Genomic DNA, 15,807 nt, shown 5'->3' on the forward strand with positions numbered 1-15,807 from the left:
CTCTTTCTATGTTTCCTCTGTCAGGAGATCATCACCTACATCACCAACTGGGTGATGCAATGACTCCCTTGTAAATTATGCAATCTTTGTAAACTATCCCTATGATGGGCCTTTTTGGGGCCAACAAAAGTAATAAAAATCAGGTGGGGAACAACTCCCACCCGTTGACCTTCAAAAAAATTTTTGTTGGTGCCTGCTGATCTTAAAGCGCTTGTTCCCAGTTCTGAGGAATGACCGGGTGCTTGGTGGATGCAGCACAGACATAGACTTCATCGTCAGTCTAGGTCAGTCTTCGATTGTCCTCTGTTGTTGCTCTGTTGGTGTGTCTGGAAGGAGAGAAACAGGCGTACTTTCGACAACAAGGCTTCATCCATTGCCGCGGTGGCTCGTGCAGCTGCGTTGGAGGCAGATGATTGAGTTCAGGTAGGATTCTCCTGCATCTCTGCGCTTGCAACCTACTGGTCGCAACATTTGTTTGTTTTGTAATAAACTTGCTTGGTGTTTCCAGTAGATAGGTGTTGGTATAAATTGACTGCACCCTAATAATGATTATAATCAGATTATCCGCAAGCGCACAGATATATACTGATCAGCACTTCACCAAGATCAACCCGGTTTTAATATCAAACCCAAAGGAACAGTAGGTGATTTATGACCTAGCCTATAATTTCTTAATCTAAGGGGGGTACAATCAATCCAGAAGACTATTGATGATGAGGAAATACTAATGTACTCTGGTTCTAATAACCGGTAAATTTTGTATAGTATCGTCCTATCGGGCAACTTTCATTAATTGGGCTATTTGGTTGTCGAGAAATGACACTGTTTTTGACAAGCGCAAGCCTAAAAACGTATTTGTACATACTGTTCAAAGGAGCACACAATAGCTTAGCGACGTTAAGAAGGAATGTCTTATCAAGCTTGTCTTAGCAAAGGCCATGTCCTTCTTTTTGCGTCCTATGGATGGTCTTTTACGTTTAAGATTAAAAGGTTAATTTTGTGCGCGATTTGGTTATTGTTATCACTTGACTTGCCGTGGAGAAAGTTTGAGTATGGAGAAACTTGTAATATAAGCATGGCCAGATTTCTCCCCTAGGGCTGGGAGGATGGCCGGTTGTTTCTCTTTCCATCACGATAACTTTTTTTGCGGACGAGGCCTGTGGTCCGTATCGGGAGTTATTAAAAGTCACTCCACATTGGAGCCACCAGAGGATTCGAGGCATTGCTGGCTTCTCCACGCGGCGACACGCGTCTCTGTGCATTTTGCAAAAACGCCCATCATTTTTTGGTAATCAACCCGCGGTCCTTGTACATTTTGTAAAGAGCCCCTCACTCAAAAATGAGCAAACCCTAATCCTCTCCTCATTCCTCTGGTTGCTCCCACGCACCGATGCGGCTCGCCGCGCCGCCCCCCGCGCATCCCGGCTCGCCGTCGTGCTCCTCGCCCTCCACCACGACCCATGGGGCGCGGCTCCCGTGGACAACGGCTCACCGAGCGGGCGCAGCTCTGGCCACGGGCGGGGCTCCGGCGGGCGCGTGGCCTCGCTGGCCAGAGAGCACGACGATAGTGCTCAGCTCTAATCCGCTCCTCATTCCTCTTTCCATGCCGCCCACGCGCCGATGCGGCTCACCACACCGTCGTGCTCCTCCCCCTCCTCCACGAACCACCGGGCGCAGCTCCGTCGAGCATGGCTCGCCGGGTGGCGGCCCCGGCGGACGCACCCAAGCGAGCAGGGTAGTTCTCCTCTGATCTCGACCTTATCTTTCGTCCGGCGCTCTCTCCCTCCTATCTTCTTTTTCCCCCTTCTCTCTATTCTATCCCGTCTCTCTCTGCTGCTGGGAACGAGGGAGGTAGCTCTGGTGGAGGCGGCAAGTTCGAGCGCGTAGGGAGGACCAACCTCCTTGGATCCATGGCTTCGAGGTGCCATTAGCTCACTAGGATCCCGACGGCCCCAAGCAGTCAGACTCTCCACTCACGATGAGAAGCAGTGGCTAGCCTCCACCAATGTGTCAGACTCTCCATTCAGGTAAATGTGTCCTCATTTTCTTTCCACTATGCTCTCCTGGACATGGATTCGGAGTCCACGATAGCACACTTGATGTACGTTCGTTGGTCAGCCTGATTACAGTGCACGCACCTATTTGATAGATTGCCTCCTTCGTATTTCCACTTGTTCTGTGCCCGTCTGAGTACATGATTTGTTTCCAAACAGCTATGTCAATGTAGATATCCAAAAGCAGTTTGTTTTGCCATTGAGGGAAGATAGTAAACACTAAACAAACCTTTTCTGACTATGACGGATAAAAGGCATTAATCAAGGCAGTTTTTACAACTGCCTTGAATAAAAAGGCCATAATAAATCAATGATTTACCAAGGCATTCAAATGCCCGCCACGGTAAATCGAATAAAAAACAAAAAGGAAAAACCCATGGACAAGCCCGTTGAGCCCATCAACGGGCCCATTGAGCCCATCTATAGGCCACAGCCATGCCTCTCTGCCACCGGATATTCATCCTGGTGGCTCCCTACCGCTGGATCTGTGATGCCTAGGAGCCAATGTTGGAGTTAGAGCGCCGCCATGAGGAGTCCCATGTCGTCGTCGGAGTTCATGTAGAGGTGGAGGAGGAGGAACGCCGCCGTGGGGAGGTCAGATCAGGCCTCTAGGCCATCAGATCCAGCCTCCATGCCGCCACCGGAGTTGAAGGGGGAGGGAAATCTACCACCACCTAGACCCACAACATGGAGGACCCACGTCGTCGTTGGGAGGCCGGATCCGGCCACCACACCGCCGTCAAAGTTGAAGGGGGAGGAGAAGCCGCCGCCACCAAGATCTGCAATATGGAGGACCTGCGCCGCCGTGGGGAGGCTGGATCCGACATCCACACCACCAGATCCATCCTCGACGTCTCCACCGGAGTTGAAGGGGGAGGGGAAGCCACCACCACCGAGCACCGAGAGTTGCCTCCTGTCCTGTGCTCGCCGCCCCCACACAAGCCACCGAAAAGTGTCGCGCATGCGCTACTGAGAAGGACGGGAGGGACACCATCGCATGGGGGAGTGGGGAGAGGGACATAGTCGCACGATCGAGTGGGGAAGAGGGAGAGCTGTAGCTGAGGGAGCGCAGGGGGAGAGTAGGCTACGGCTGAGGGGAGGGAGAGAGTGGGTTCGTTTATATATTGGAGATGATAGCGGGCTGGTGTAGGCTAGTGGGCTGGACTTGATTTACCAAGGTGGTTATTTTACAATGTCTGCCTCGGTTACTGATTCATTGATGCGGTTATTTTACAATGTCAACCGAGGCAGTTATTTTACAATGCCTGCCTCGGTTAATAAATTTTAGGAGATGGTTATTTTAACCGCCTCGATTAATTAAAAAAATGACTGTCTTGGTTAGTCTAGGCATTAACCAAGGCAGTTAATTTTTTGGCATGCCTCCAACACACTTTACCAAATAATAATTTGTGTAGTAGTGTTTAACAGTTTCAAGCCTTGCACTATATTTTGATTAATGGACACAAACTCTAGTATAATTGATAGGATTATTTTTAGTTTCTTTGTCTTTCTTTGTTTCTTAAGTTATCACTTCTTTCTCTTTTTTATTTAATATATTCATTGTAGGGGGGACAGTCCCTCTAGATTTAAAAAAAAACAAGGTGAAAACTGAAAAGTCGAATCCGTACAACAATCATGTATAAAATGTGGTGCACTTGTAATTATTTATGATGAATATGCAATGAATATAATCATATTCTCAATGTTAAATTTTTTATATAATTTGTTGGATAATTATTTAATTATTTATTTTGGATGATGCACAATGAACATAATCACGTTCTAAATGTTAGTCTTTTACACTGCATCAATGTATCCATGCTCTATGGCATTGATGTAGAGCTTGTTTGGATGTTGTCAAATTCATCTCAATTCATATGTGTTGGGATGAAATTTAGTTCAAGTTCCACTAATCCACCCCCACACATGTGGATTAATGCAAAACCAACTACATGCAAACAAAGGCCTTAGGGATTATTTGGTTATAGGCTTAGAGCTAGGACTGTTTAGTTGGATGCAATGCTAGGAAATGTTTTTCAACTCTCTAAACTAAACAACCACTCACTATGCGTCCTAGCATCCTGCTTGAGCTATCAATTTTTTAAAATAATTGACAATAGTCATGAGTAAAGTTTTTTTGAATAAAATAGTCATGAGTAAAGTTATCACCTAATTACTCAGCTAAATCATTTTTTTGCAACGCACGGGCACCAACGTCTCTACCGCTATCGACATAGCCGTCATGTGTCATTGCTTTGGGGAGAGCAATGTTGGTGCTACAACGCCAAGAGATGACCATGTCAGATAAACAAGCGTTCAATGCAAAAAAAGCAAAATTTCTCATAGTGCCTGACCAATGTCAAGGATTTTGATTGAGTATTTAGTTGCTGGTAGAGGATTTATCCAAATTCAGCTTCCCGCAAGCTGATGCTTAGTTGTTAATAAAATAAATTGATAGTCCATTATTTTTTTCTTTTGTTTTTGTTTTGTAGAGATTCCGCTTAGTTGTTATGTTCATCTTCAGCTGCTTTGTGTAATTATGGAGGTTTTTTTTGACTACAGACCTAAATGATAGTACACAATACTTGCTTAGCTCTAAGACCGGCTGCCATGTGAATATGTTCTCTGAGCTTGATGTTGATCAATCTATGTTTATACGTAGTTGAGCACATTAAAGATGGTAAGTGAGAAAACTATGAGTGAGCAGATGTTGATTTGGAAGTCAAAACAGATAACTATTCATTGTAAGGCATGGACACTTTTGCTAGTGCAACGTAAACTGCTACACAATATATAGTTAGGGGGTGTTTGGGACTGTTCCACAAGCTCTGCTCCATAAACTTTACCATGGAGCAGCTCCACAAAAAAACTGGAGTTTGTGGAGTACCTTTTTAGGTGCTCTCACAACTTTACCTTTTTTCCTCGAACTGAGTGCGTGGAGCTGAAACCGTTTGGCTAAAAAATATGGAGCGGAGCTGGAAAACATGGACCCCCTTAATCTTGGCCCTCCGCACTTCCGTAGTCCAATCCCACGTTTTTCTCCGCTCGGCCCGTATCGCACGCAAGCTCAGATGTGCGGCCCGTAGTTTATGGGCTGAAGCCCAATATTGGCAGAGATCGTCCGTCTGACACGCCCGGCCCAGCCCAGACCCACGGAGAGGAGAGCAGCAGAGCAAGCGCCGAGCCAGGCTCAGCCACTCGCCGCCGCCTCCGCCTCCAGCTCCGGCTCCGGCAGCTCAGCCTCCGATACAGCTCCCGGCGACACAAGGCAACGGAAAAGGATGGCTCTCCGGCGCAGCGCCGGATCCCTCGCGCTCCGCGCCGCCGCCGCCTACCTCCGCCGCCACCGTCCCCATCCTCCTCCCCCACTGGCCCTCGCCGCCCCCGCCCCCGCTCCCACTCCCATACGCAGCCCGCTCGCCCCGCCATGCCGGCACTTCGCCGCTCCGCCTGGTACTCAGGTACGCACCCCTCTTCTCCTCTGCCGCTGCTTCCGTTCATTTCCCCTTCCCCTGCTGCCCTGCCTCATGACCTCGCTGCGACTGCGAGGGAGGGCGGACAGAGATCGTGGGCGGCCTTGTGATGATCTGCTCCGTCCCGTCTCGGTTTTGAAGGTCAATAAGAAGCGAGGCAAGGAGGAGGACGAAGGCCCCCGCTTGAACAACGCCATCACGGCGCCCTTGGTCAGGCTCGTCACGGATGAAGGCCACAACGTTGTCCCCCTGCATGAAGCACTGCAGCTTGCGAGCAGGATGGACATGGACTTGGTTGAGGTAAACTGTCTTCCTTGTATGTTTCTCTTGGATTCATGCATGGTGGTGCCGTCGTTTTGCTTGCTCATCACCTGTTCCTTCTTTTCCCCAACTCCAAGCCCCTGTATTGGAGTAATTTGATCCTTGCACCTCAAGCCAATTGATATTGCTTAGTAGTACCAAATCCTAGACATTGTGACATTACAGACATATGAGTTACCCCTTCACATAGTAAGCATGTGGTGCTGATGTATCATAAAAGAAATAATAAAAAAAAAGTTTGCTTGTATCAAAGCTAAATAGAACACATGCCTTTTGGTGTGTTAGCCTTCATGGAGGTTTTCTTTTCTTCCTGTGCTTTTGGGTGTAATATGAGATGTTGATGGATATCGGATGAAATGCAATCTAGGAAACACCTCTTTCCTTGTATTTCCCTGAATGTACTGCTGTTGTCAACCTTGAAGCAAAACAAGCTTGCTAATTTCTTCTTATTATACTTAAATTATCATCATGCTCATGGTTATCTTCTTGTGCAGGTCGACAGAAAATTATACCCTCCTGCTGTGAAAATCATGGATTTTCACAAAGAGATGTATAAGAAAGAAACCAAAGTGAAAGAACGCTTGAAAGCCAAGGTTTTTTTTTACACTTTGTATCGTATAGGCATCCAAGTAATGCAACAAATACAGTTGTATTGTCACACCTAAAGTCCATTTTATTTGGCTAGTTGTGACCTAAGAGTTCATTGCATCTGTTTAACTCTGTCCTACATGTAGCTTAACTCTTGCAAGTTTCATACTTGTACCAATAGGATCATTAATTTTCGTGAAATTACCTGCATCTCTTTAGATGGATCACTGTTCAGATACTTGTTCATGTCTGTACGAGTTGTTCTGTACAGGGTGTAATCACTAGTGAGGTACCTTTCTGGTGGATGAGTGAAAACAACCAGAATTTTTGGGCACCCTTTCTTAGGTCTGCCATCTCTAACTTCTGCAGTATTTTAGCCTTCTAATTAGTAAGCATTTAAGCTCAGATCTATGCAAAAGAGTGTTAACTATAGGTGTCTGTATTTTTGCATGTCTCATATCATATTGTAGACCTATTCTGGTTGTTTTTAAACTTCAGATCTGTTCCTAATTTTTGCAGTCTGCTATTGTCTTACGTGGTGGGGAGAACAAAGAAGTGCGATTTAAGGGGAAAACTGTGAGTAATTTATTTATTCTGTTATTTAGGTGACTACAACCTATTGCCTTGGCAATAACAGTTAATCAGGTTTTGATATAGAGTCACATGCAGACTTTATTAGCACCTCCGAACTCGAGTATTGGCTTGTTCAGACTCCTGCAAGCTTATATTCTGTTTTTCAGATCTAATATACCTAATGCCTAGTTTAACTTGTCTCACCTGTGGCAAATTTTCAAACAGTTACATTTTAAAGGTCACCAGTTATATGCATTGTGATCTTTATGATGACCTTGTGGCATGAAACTTTATTGACCAACATTAGCTTTTATGTGCAGGAACTAAAAGATTTGATGGTCAAAGCAGATGGGATTACCAGATTAATGGAGCGGGGTTACAGGGTGAAGGTGAGTTTGTTTTCTTTTCAATTCTGCAAATACCCATTGACTGTTCTTTTTAGTACCAGATCAATACACCTTATATCAAAGGAAGACCTTTGGGTTCTTTTAAATTCCTAATCAATTGTATCATCTTTATGACCTCTTATTTCCCCCTTTCCTCTTGGATTCATATAATTAACTTCTGACACCAGAGCAGTAGACCTTATATCCTGGAAAACCAAAGGGAAATCGTTGTACTCTGTTCTAGTTGTTTGTGCCATCATCTATTCTTTTTTGTCATTGTGATTCCTATAATTGGCTTTTGATTCTAGAGCAATAGACCTCACATCCAACAACACCAAAGGAAAAACTTTTGGTTTTTGGTTGTTAGCAGTTGTTTCATGATGTTTGCTGGACATGCCCAAACAAATTTATGCACATAAAAACAAGGAAACTAAATACATAGTAACAATAAAGAGGGGAATTATGTGGATCTGTCATCAAGTATAGCATAATCTGTTATGTCTTGCTTGGTTCAGCCTCAGGTTTTATGGCCGCTTTTTTTTTTGTATAGCTTGAGTTGTTTCTCTTTTTTTAACCCTTTTGTGTGGGTGAGAGTGGGATCTGGTATTCCTGGTGTAACACAGAATCCATTCATTATGATCAGAGTAGGATTAGGGCTACACTGACTCTTTCTTACTCAGTGGAGTACAATTGGATGGCCATGTCTATATCCATTTCCCAGCTGGATTGGGTGTTTTGGATTTAGCCAACTAAATTCTCAGCTGTCTTGTTCAACATATCTGCAATTTTTATTTGTAATCATATGCATATTTTTATCCTCACTTTTTCGAAACGAACTCTGAAAATCAAAGTGTCCTTCCTGTTTGACAGTGCATGGCCATGCCCTCAGGTAATGAAGGAGAAGATTTAGGAACACCACTATCTCGGTTATTAGGACTTGTGAGTACTCTACCCCTTATTGTCTCCCTGTTTCTCTTAATCAAATGCCATCCATTCCATTTTGAGATTAGATAAGATCATGGTAACATGTTCAAGGCTGCTGTCAGTAAAAGCTCACTTCTTTCAGTAATTCCCATCAATTGAACAGATACAAGATGTGTGCATTGTCGAAAGTGGGCCACACTTAGACTCGAAGCATGCATATGTTATTGTCAGGCATGTGAAGTTTGCAACAAAGAAAGGTGGGAAGAAAGCTAGCCAGGCCATAGAAGAGTCAGGAAAAGGTACCAGCAGTGCTGTCTCCGAGTCAATTGTTGATGGTAGCAATAGCGCAGACAAGACAGTTGGAGATGGTTTAGGAAAACCTGATGATCGTACCATCTCAGATCGTGTTAAGAAAACAGCCACCCATCTCTCCGCAGACTCTGCTGCCCAAAAAGAGGGGCAGGATAGAGAATTTAAAAGGGACTTCAATTGGTCAAAATCCAACCCAGGGGCTGGGGGAAACAGGATTAATCCTGGACAGTTAGGACCACAAGCATCTGAACGTGGACTTGGCTACAAGGATGGGCAACCTGGCATGGAAAAGCGAGAGAGTAACGTGCAGGATCAGGGTCCTGTTGAAACCAACAGATACGCTGCTCGGAGGCAGCCAATACGAGGAGACAACAACCGAGGTTTCAACCAAGGAAGACCCCCTCAAGATGATAGAAGGAATGAAAATGGAGGCCGTTATGACAACCAGAGACCTCTGGAACAGCAGCATAACCGACCACTACCGAGGTTCAACCAAGGTGGATTGCCACAAGATCCAAGGAACGAAAGGAGAGGTCCTTTTCCACTGAATAACAACCAAAGGCCACCAGCAGGTGGTGGTGATCCTAATCGAGCAAGCAAGGGTTTTGGGATCTTCAGTAGTACTCCGAAACCTGGATCATCTGAGCAGAGTAAGTCGGATGGTAGCAGTAAGCCTGGTACAGCTGACCCGCCTAAAAGCTTTGGGATTTTTAGTTCTAGAAAATGAGATAGCCAAGGGTTCTACAGAAGAGGACTCCGGATATTCCATTTGGCACAATGGATCAAATCCTAGTTGTAAGGTTCAACAAACCTGCAGGCATGGATGGGGTTTGTTGGTATTTTATTAGTAAGGATTTATGGACGATTGGAGGTTCATTTAGCCTCAGCAGATTTGTTGTTTCGGTGATGAGAAAAGGATCAGTGACAAGGAAATTTTGAGAAATACTTGTGTTGAGGGGCTCTTAACTTGTTGACATGCTGCCATTGTCTCGTTCGGAGAATTATTATTTGTATTCGAAATATAGTACAAGCCATAGTTTTTCCCCCATTCTATTGTGTAGACAATTGTCATGATAATCATCTGTACAAACAAGCAGAACCCAATGATATATTTTTAAATAATTATTGTTTGGGGCCTTTAGGTTTGAAGAAGAGTGCTGGTAAGCAGCCAATGGTATATAGATTTTTTCCTGAAACTTTTAAACTACATTTGCCATACTTTTACGCTGAATTATTGTTAAAAAATATTAATTTGGGAAAAAGTTATAAATGATAAAAATAACAAAAATCCTAGATCCAACTATACGACGACTTTTTTTTTCGACGACCAACTATACGATGGCTTTGGTAGCCTCATCAACATTTGTTGGCAGGCGGCGCGCGAAGACGGAGGACGCGCACAGAGGCCCACTACCATATGGTTGGTACTTGAGGCCCAGTGAGCCTGGCCCAGGACGCCTAGTGAACCTGGGCCGGGATGCCTATGTTTTTTTTCTTTCTCCTACATACAAAAATTAAAAGAAAGGAAAAATAATTATATTACCTCCTTCGACTTTTGTAAAAGTCTGCTTTTTCTTTCGAACTCTAAAACTAGGTAAATCACCTTCCTGAGCTTTTAAAACCGTTGTACGTGTGATGAGCCAATGACTCCCATACATACGGCGGCGACGAATCTTGTCATAGGTACCTTGTTCGCTTAAGCTTATCAGTTGAATCTGTCATTCATTCAACAGTGTTTTTCTCTCATAATAAATCAGTCATCGCTTATCAGCCGAGCGAACGAGGCGAGGCGGTGTGGAGGGAGTAATCGTATCTTGCCATATACCTTACGCGGCCTTTTGATGTGGCACCGGGATGAGAGATGGATGATGTAACGCTAGTGTCGTTCATAGTAACAGTGAGATTCAAAGCGTCAAAAGGATATGGATTCTCCTACTAGCGCATAATCCTCCATGTAGAACGCCAACGCGTGATTGGGCGACAACAGAGGCAAGCGCAAAATACAGTTAAATAAATTTACTTGGCCCCTGCAGACACGAATGGTCCCATGGTCTAGCGGTTAGGACATTGGACTCTGAATCCAGTAACCCGAGTTCAAATCTCGGTGGGACCTTTTTTCGTGGTGTTTTTTTTGGTCCTTTTGACTTGTCGGCACATCAACAGCCAAAAGGAAATTCTTACGATTTTAATCACTTTCAATACACGTACACTAATAGGCCATACGTGTAATTTTTTAATAAGAAAAGTAGTAAATGAACGCCCTTGAGCATTGACCTTTTGTCAAAGTGGCATCAAATTTCCTATCCATCTAGTGCACGATCTTATCTACTGCGATTCCGGTATCAACAACACAGTTTTTTCCTTCTTCTTTTTTTTTCAAAAAAAGAAAAACACATAACCTTTTCTGCTTCCCTTTTGCAAAGGGCAAACAAAGGCTGGTGGCTGGTCAGCTGCTGCCATCACCATCACGAGAACCCGTTCCGTTCTCCCATTTTTTCCCCAACACATTCATCATTGAAGCCTTGTTTAGATGTTCCTAAAATTCTTAAAGTTTACAAGATTTTCTATCATATCAAATTTTTAGACACATGTATAAAACATTAAATATAAATAAAAAAACTAATTATATAATTGACATGTAATTTGCGAGACGTATCTTTTAAACCTAACTAGTCTATAGTTAAACAATAATTATCAAGTATAAATGAAAATACTACAATGTTAAATTTCAAAACTTTTGGCATCTTTGCCTGACAGGCTGAAACGCGAGGAGGATGACGACGTTGCTAGGAGACACTGAACCCTCACTCGTCCCGTTCCCGAGCCCCCGTGGACTTGACTTCACCCACTGCCGTCGTGGCCCCACGTCCGTCCATATCCACCCCCCACCCACACCCGACCGCTTGCCGTCGCCGCCGGGCAAGGAACCTGGACTTGCGTGCAGCCGAGGGCAGAGACGTCATTTCCCAGGCGAGATATTTTCGGCGTGCAGCGGCGGAACCGGGTCAGTCGCACTGGGCCCCACCCCCACCCCCACCCCCACGACGCTCCCCTGCTCCGGGTCCCAACAAAGCGTGCACGCAACGTGTGAACGCGTCTGCGTGTGCGCGTAGCGCAGGGGGGGTGGGGGTGTGGCCCGATCCCCCGCATATTCCATTCGCGGGCGCCGTCGGATGGGATAAGGACGGCCGCGGCGGCACCTTCCCCGGCTATAAAAGCGGCGCGGGGAGGGCTTTGTCCTCTCCGTGCTCTCTCAGAGGTGGGTTGGCTTCTCCTCCCCCTCCGGTTCGGTTCGGTTCGGGTTCGTCAGGTTCTTCGGGGGTTCCGGTTCGTGGGTGAGCGGAAGAGATGGCGGCGTCGGACGTTGAGTACCGCTGCTTCGTCGGCGGCCTCGCTTGGGCCACCGACGACAACTCCCTCCACTCCGCCTTCAGCACCTACGGCGAGGTCCTCGAGTCCAAGGTCCGTCGCTGAATCCGCTCAGATCCGTCCATGTTCTGCTCAGATCTGGACCTGGTACAGTGAAGTTTCACCTCGACTGACCTCAGATCTCGTTCTCGTCCTTGCAGATCATCCTGGATCGGGAGACGCAGAGGTCTCGTGGCTTCGGCTTCGTCACCTTCTCGACGGAGGAGGCGATGCGGAGCGCCATCGAGGGTATGAACGGCAAGGAGCTCGACGGCCGCAACATCACCGTCAACGAGGCCCAGTCCCGCGGCGGCCGTGGAGGCGGCGGCGGCGGCGGGTACGGCGGGGGCCGTGGAGGCGGTGGCGGCTACGGCCGCCGTGATGGAGGTGGTGGTGGCTACGGCGGTGGCGGCGGCGGCTACGGCGGTGGCCGTGGAGGCTACGGCGGTGGCGGTGGCGGCTATGGCGGTGGCGGCGGCGGCTACGGTGGTGGCAGCCGCGGCGGCGGTGGCTACGGCAACTCCGATGGGAACTGGAGGAACTGAGCGGTGGGGCCCGCGCGGCCAAGTTATCTTGTTCGCTACTGCTACCATGTTGTGTTGTTACCCTAGTCCATAGGGTTTATCTATCATCTTGTTGTTCGTCGTCGTCGTGTCCGTGTGTTTGTTGTTGTTGCCCATCTGTGTTTTTGATCGCAAGTTGTGTTAGTGCTGTGTTCGTCCTCGTCTTGAGCCCCGTGCATCAATCAAGCATGAACTGGGCTCCAGGGATCGATGGATGTTGTTGTCAAGTTATCAGTCAATCAATGAAAAGAAAAAAGGTGCTTCTTGGTGCTGCAAATGATTGTGCTCTTCTGAAAAGTTGCTTGCTTTGCTTGAGTGCGAATCAAGGCATAAGGTAGTTTTCGAATCAATGGTTATATTTACATATAAATGAAAAAGTAGACACTAATCACCACGAATCTAGCGGCAAAGGCGATTTGAGCTAATAATGACAATATCTGAACATGAAGAGCAGCTGCTAATCTCTGAACACAGTAGTAAGTGACAAGGGCACATGAATAGCTGCTGCTAATCCTGAACACAGTGAATCTGAATACGAACAGCAGCTGCTAATCTCTGAACACAGTAGTGAGTCGTTGACAAGGGCACATGGACAGCTGCTGCTAATCTCTGAACACAGTGACAAGGTGCTGCTGCTTGTTTGCTCACCCGAGCCGGCGACTCTTTTCTCCATGTCAGCCAGATCCAGGACATAATGGACAATCACAAATCACTAGACAAGCCACTAGCAGCTGTAATAGACCATAGCCTACTTACTGGCCGGAAGGTTTCTTGCAGCTTTCTTACAGCCTACTCATACAATAATGAGCTATTCACTATTAATATATGGTCCACTTGTCTCTCTCACAAAGTTTCTTGATTCTTGTGCTGTAAGGTTACAGCCTGCTTCTTCTTCTCTCTTCTCTTCTCTCCTCCACCTTAGCATTTAGCCAGTTTACAGCCACTTGCTCTAATACTACTACTCTAGCTCGTCGAATCTCCAGGCTGCATCGAGCTCTGCCACTTGCAATACCAAGCACCACCCTGAAATCTGAGGAGGGGATGTTTAGTCGCTCTTAAATTGCAAAATGTTAACGATGTAATATAAAATATTAAAATTTTCAAAATATAGAATTTATTATCCTCACGAGGGCCTGTTGACTCTTGAGGCTCTCTTGAGCTTTTTTCAGCCTCTTGAGGCTAAAATCTAAAATGAAGTCTAACCACTTTTTGCCAAAATTTTACATGGTGTTCAGTTCCATTATACAAAATGATGTATCAAAATTCAAAAAAAAATTAGAATAGAAGAACTAAACACCCTCTAATTATACAAAATGATGTACCAAAATTCAAAATTTTTTAGAATCAAAGAACTAAACACCCTCTAAATGCCCTGCTTGTTTGCAACTAAGTTACACGGATACGGATACGTGTATCAGTATCCGAAGGATACGGATACGCGGATACGGCAATTTCCTAAAAAACCCGATACGTGGATACGTTTACTATTTAAAAAATAAAATTAAAATAATAATAATGCATGTCTGAATTTTAAACTGGTAAAAACAAAACATCACAATGAACTACTCAAGAGTATTATTATTACAACATAGCAGCAGCAGATTCCTATTTGGCTATTCCTCATTTGTTTCATTGTCATTGTCATCCACAATATCAACAGATGGCTCATCCAGACCAAAAGACACCGCTTGCAGTTCAGGTTCATCAAGGGACAGATCAGCCACTTCTAGAATGCCAACACCACCAAGTGAATCAAAAGAATCCCCTCCTACATCCCACATCCTTGTTTCTCCTGTCTTGTATGCATCAGTTCTTCTTGATAGATGTCTCAGATTTGAGTGCACAAAGACCAAATCTTCAGCACGCTCTGGAGTTAAGACATTTCTCTTGACACTATGGACAAAGCTATAGGTGCTCCAGTTTCTTTCACAGCAAGAAGATGACGCTGGCTGGCTAAGTGTAACATTCCAAAAATTCACATTCAAAAATCACTCGCATTAAAAGAATTATTTTCAAAATATATTTCAAAAACTATAAATCATTTGAGCTCTATAGTATCTCCATCTAATTCTTTTTCCATCCATTCTAATTATCCATCTTTAAATATAACCTGCACCGCATGGCATGAGCATCATATGTCCGCTACTTATCCCTCTTGCTCGCTCGCTCTGCCCGATACCCGGCAACGGCGCGTGCGCCGACCCCACCACCATCAGCGCCGCAGCGCACTCACGCCCGGCCCCCTCGCCGAGCGCACTCGCTCGCGCGCGCACCGCGGCATGCGGGCCCCACCTCTTGCCTTTTCCCGCGCCTCTTTTGCTGTACAAAAAGATAGCAAGTACCAGCAAGCTTACATGCGAGAAAACATAGCAGTGCACCTACACGAATATATATCTCATGCATGCATGCAGGACAAGCATGCCACCGTCCATTTGCATGCACCTGCATGCAAAGGACATGGTGATTAGGCACCGTCCATTTGCACGCACCGTGCATGCAAATGAGACATTGCCATTTGCATGAAAATTAGGCACCGTCCACCGTCCTGTCGTCCTGTGCCATGCACTACAGTAGTAATTCTAATGGCACGAAGCTGAGCACCAGAGGCATAACCTCACTCCTCTGGCTATAAAAAGCCAGCCTCGGATGCTCACTCTCACCACCCGAGAAACACGTTCACTCACTCGCTCACTCACTCTCACTTCGCGTATACCGTATACGGCCATACGCACAAGCTGAGCTCGACTGTCGTCGCAAGACGAGGTGAGCAGCTCATGAGCATCTCCTTGCTCTTCTCTGTCTTTCTGTAGTATTTTTTCTGTATTTTTCCATGTATTTGTCTGTACCGGTTCACTGCCAAGAATTCCACGAATAGAACCATGACATACAGAAGAGTTCTAATGACCCCTGCTAATTTCTCTCTAACCATGCATGTGTGGGCCAAGCATTAACTCCAAATAGTACATGCATGCATGCAACATGCACTACCAGCCAAACAAATGCCCACGTGAAGCATCCATTCCTTAATCATCGTTAGCCTTTTTCGCATGATTAAATTCCGGCCATTTCACAAATGCCACATGCTAACTCTGATTTCAATAATTCTTTTTCCTAAATTCATCTAAAATCATGATCTAGCTTCCATATTAATTTCATGATTTTTGGAGCTCATTTAAATTTATATGATTATTTATCTGTGCCTGTT

General features: G+C 45.6%; 2 protein-coding genes and 1 non-coding gene across 3 annotated transcripts; all 3 read left to right on the forward strand.

Annotated features, from left to right (window-relative positions):
* LOC8071523 (translation initiation factor IF3-1, mitochondrial) lies at positions 5,197–9,768 on the forward strand. Its single transcript, XM_002442554.2, has 7 exons — positions 5,197–5,515; positions 5,669–5,827; positions 6,343–6,441; positions 6,956–7,012; positions 7,330–7,398; positions 8,266–8,334; positions 8,483–9,768. Exons 1-7 carry the CDS (start codon positions 5,336–5,338, stop codon positions 9,356–9,358), a joined length of 1,509 nt encoding a protein of 502 aa, XP_002442599.1. The 5' UTR covers positions 5,197–5,335; the 3' UTR covers positions 9,359–9,768.
* Positions 10,673–10,744, forward strand: TRNAQ-CUG. The gene has a single exon. It is a non-coding gene; the product is annotated as a tRNA-Gln (tRNA).
* Positions 11,849–12,879, forward strand: LOC8071524 (glycine-rich RNA-binding protein 1). Its single transcript, XM_002442555.2, has 2 exons — positions 11,849–12,093; positions 12,201–12,879. The coding sequence occupies exons 1-2, from the start codon at positions 11,980–11,982 to the stop codon at positions 12,582–12,584; spliced, it is 498 nt and encodes a 165-aa protein (XP_002442600.1). The 5' UTR covers positions 11,849–11,979; the 3' UTR covers positions 12,585–12,879.

This window comes from Sorghum bicolor, chromosome 8, assembly GCF_000003195.3.
Source record: "Sorghum bicolor cultivar BTx623 chromosome 8, Sorghum_bicolor_NCBIv3, whole genome shotgun sequence".
NCBI lineage: Eukaryota > Viridiplantae > Streptophyta > Magnoliopsida > Poales > Poaceae > Sorghum > Sorghum bicolor.